At 43.7% G+C, this 3,803-nt stretch overlaps 1 protein-coding gene across 1 annotated transcript in view; it reads left to right on the top strand.

Annotated features, from left to right (window-relative positions):
- Positions 1-6: 6 nt before the first annotated feature.
- Positions 7-3,803, top strand: part of LOC102672656 (transcription factor Sox-19b) — a 28,787-nt gene continuing 24,990 nt past the window's right edge. Inside the window, exons 1-2 of the mRNA XM_006615068.2 lie at positions 7-315; positions 3,394-3,659. Coding sequence (XP_006615131.1) covers positions 311-315; positions 3,394-3,659 — 271 coding nt within the window. The 5' untranslated portion in view covers positions 7-310. The remainder of the gene's footprint in view (positions 316-3,393; positions 3,660-3,803) is intronic.

A 3,803-nucleotide genomic window follows, 5' to 3' on the forward strand; every position in this document is an offset into this window, starting at 1 on the left:
GCCGTTTATACGAAATACGCGAAACGATGCCGTTGGACTGTGCTCAGTGTCTCGACTCGGTTGCCCGATAAAACAGGGAGGAGGGAAGTGAATTTGGGGTGGAGTACAGTGAATAACTAAGAAAAGACTCTAGTGGACGGCTATGACAGTGCAGTGACTTGCTGATTGTTGTTTGTTTCTGTTCGACGCATCCGGTCTTTTCTTAGGTTCTTCAGAGTTAATTATACTTTGTGGAGGAAGACGAGACGAGAGTCTCAACCACGGCACCAAAATTGAGCTGGACTTGCACCAACGAGCCGCCGGCCACTTTATGAGGTGAGTCTGTATGTACTGTTTGCTGGTGAGATTTGGTGAGAGTGCTCGAGGATGTTTGAACGCTTGTGGAATCGTGTTTGAAGCTTCTTTAAATTCGAATTTTGTGGTAAATGGAGAGTCTTTTAAAATCGATCGAGGTGTTTGTAGATCGTTGAAAAGTAACGTATAATAGGATATATATATATATAACGTATATAATAGAATTTTTTAAACGAAAGAATAAACGGATAATTGAAATTTCTTTTGTTCGAAATCGAATTAAGCTTGTGATAATGAAGTGAACGAGAAGGAAGAAATTTTAATAATAAAAAACAAAAAGAACAAATTAAATTATCTTCTCAATAAGAAACTTGATGAATTTTTAAAAATTCCTTATACGTCGTTTATATATTGCCTTTATACATCGACACACTTCGATCCATTTTCGAATAATAATATAAACACAATCGTCGCTATGATTAATCCAAAACAAAAGCCAATCTAATCCGGCAATTTGTTTTTCAATCACAATACCAAGAATCCTTCGTACATGGGCACGCAACCTTACAAATCCGTGTATACAAACATCCGACGGTTGTCGCGTCTCTTTCAAACCTTCTCAAACCATTTCCTCGCCATCGTTCCATCACGATGCAAATCGCCTTTTCCACGCCAATTTTCTCTCACTTTTAACCCCAACGCTCCGCGTCGAGCGTGTGCACTTTGTGCCGTTCCGCGCAAACATCGTCAAACCATATCTTAAGAGCAATAAATTGCCGCGTGCACACTATCGTCGACCGTTGCCTAAACATTCAATTAGCACTTCCTAATCCCCCGTCGCAGCTTGTCAACAGCCATTACTTCCAGCATCTTCTCCTCTCTCTCTCTTTCTCCTCGGTGAACCACCCCCGAGCACCCTTGGGGCCTCTCTGGAGCAGCCACGCTGCTCCATTCCACCCCCGCCCTCCCTTCCTCGCATCTCTCTAACCAACGTATCTATTAATCCGGGCTGAATGACACTCGAGGGTGGCCCCGCAGGGCCGAGGGTGATTCTAACCCTACAAAATCGTAACTACCGCCCCCAGGGTTAACTCCCTCGACCACTACAGGTTTTTCTTTCTTTTTTTTTTCTTAATGAGTGCTCAAGGAGATCCGCGTAATTGTGTTAGTTCGGAGGGAAGGAGCACGAGTATTACATCCTCCTCCTCCTCGTCGGTTGCGGAAGGAAAGAGAAAGAGAGAGAGAGAAAAGGGAGAACACCCCTGAACGAAGGGTGACATTTAGGGTAAAAAGACGAGGAGAAAGAGAGAGAGAGAGGAAGGAACGTGGCGAGATTGGTTAATGGCTTTGATACGAGAAAAGGATAAGATTAATTTGCTTATGAATCAAAGAGCAAACGAATAAGCAATTACCGGGACCGTGAGGAGTGGCTGCACGAGTGCCCTCGCTCGGTTCTTCTGCGTGTCGCTGGCGCACAATTAAAAGCCACCGAATATACCGTTGGAATTCCTTTCTGTGTACGAATTTTGTGTACGTGTACGCGCGTGTATGTGTGTGTATGTGTGTGCACGCGTGGATTATTGCATGGTGAGTACCTATTATAGCGGTGACCGGTGAAATTCGCTTTTGACGGGATTTATAGACGAAGGATTTTAGAGAGTGGTATCCGGTTAATTATAGGTGTCAACGTTTTGTTTTTTAACGACGATACGTGTTTGTGACGGAATGATATCCCGTGGTGAATATAATACCGATAATTGAAGTATTTATTAGTTCTCTGCCGTAATTTTTTTATTTTTTATTTATTTTTTTACTTTTCGTAAATTTGTTTCTTTTTGGACCAGTTGTGTTCCCCGGCTCGGTTGTGAAAGGTGGATGTTCGCGAGTTTGGTGAAATAACTTGTTGCTTTGGGATGAATGAAACGTGTGATTGATGTAACGAGTCTGTCAATTTGGATGGTTATTCAGCAGTTTCTTAATGATTTTAATCTCCTTCTGACAGGCCGCAACGTTTTGATTCTCGTGACTCTTTTAGTCACGTTTCGGTAAAGAGAAAATTGCCGGTGAGCCGTTCGAAAGATTGTTTGTTGCCCTCGCGACGGTACTAATTTTGCCGATAGCTCGCACGATTCGAAATTTACGCATCAACGGGTTACGAAAAATGTATGTACGGGGATGGTAAATTGCATGACTGATGTAATATGCATTCATCGTATTAAATTACGCGGTGTAAAATATTGTTCAAACAATTTCAATCGAAATGTACATTTTCAAATCTGTCGTTACTTCTCCATAGAAACTTTTGGAATGTTTTCCATTGTAGACATTGTTTCGCAGAAAATTTTTCGAAAATCAAAAATTCTAATTCCAGTCCACTTTCTAACTCTTTCGAAATCTTTTCAAGAGATTAAATTAAAGATTAAACCATTCGATATAATTCTATACAAATTCCAATTTATATATAACAATATAATTTTATTACCCAATCCTTCGAACGAAACATCTGCAAAAATCAGCGAGAAGACGTGAATCGTTCAATCGACGATCGAATATCCAAAAAAGAAAGAAAAAAAAAAAACAAACTTTCGAATTACTCTCCAGACAAACTTTCTCGTATTTCGTCGGTCAATCTCATGGCTCCCTTCCTCGACCAATTATACAAAAATTACCACTCGAAGGATACTCAAACTACCCGATTGGGCGACTAAATGCCCAACAAAACCTTCAAATTACTGCCAAAGACAAACTTTCTCGTGTTTCGTCACCTCAACCTCGGGAAACGGAACGTCATTCACGCCAAGGACATCCCTTAAACTACCCGAGCCGGTGACTAAATAACCAAAATAACATCGCGAAGATCGTAAATCACAATGCATACCCAAGCCCAGGGTCTCCGTCGGTCCGTGCCCCGAGACAATAGAGAGCCTCGGCCTTCTCTCCTATCTCCTAACTCTCGAGGAGTTGGCTGAGGGGATCCGGACGTCGGTCAGTCGGACGTCGTCGTCGTCGTCGTCGTGGTTGTTTTCACGTGGGCGTGTCCCCCCTCCCCTATTAACGTGGCCGCTGGGCTTACTAATTGGTGGCTGCGTTTAATTACAGAGCCGGCGGCAACATGTGCGACGGCTCGTTCACCGAGACCCTGCGCGGTATGCAGGGTATGCCGGGTACGTCACCACCCGGTGGCGCGGGGGTCGGCCCCATGGGGGTTGGCCTCGGCAGCCCTCTTGGCCCGAGCCCGAAGAAGGCGCAGGTGGAGCACATCAAGAGGCCGATGAACGCGTTCATGGTCTGGTCCCGGCTCCAGCGGCGGAAGATCGCCCAGGAGAATCCCAAGATGCATAATTCAGAGATATCCAAAAGACTCGGTGAGTGGTGGCAAAAATTTTCTTTTTTTGGGAGGAGGAAGGGGAAGGGAAGGGGTTAGCCTCGAGGTTTCCTCGAGTTTAGTGTTTCTTTTTTTTTTTTTTCTAGTAATTTACGTAGGTTACGTTTTCATCCTTAATTTGTCG

This window comes from Apis dorsata, unplaced genomic scaffold, assembly GCF_000469605.1.
Source record: "Apis dorsata unplaced genomic scaffold, Apis dorsata 1.3 scaffold_215, whole genome shotgun sequence".
NCBI lineage: Eukaryota > Metazoa > Arthropoda > Insecta > Hymenoptera > Apidae > Apis > Apis dorsata.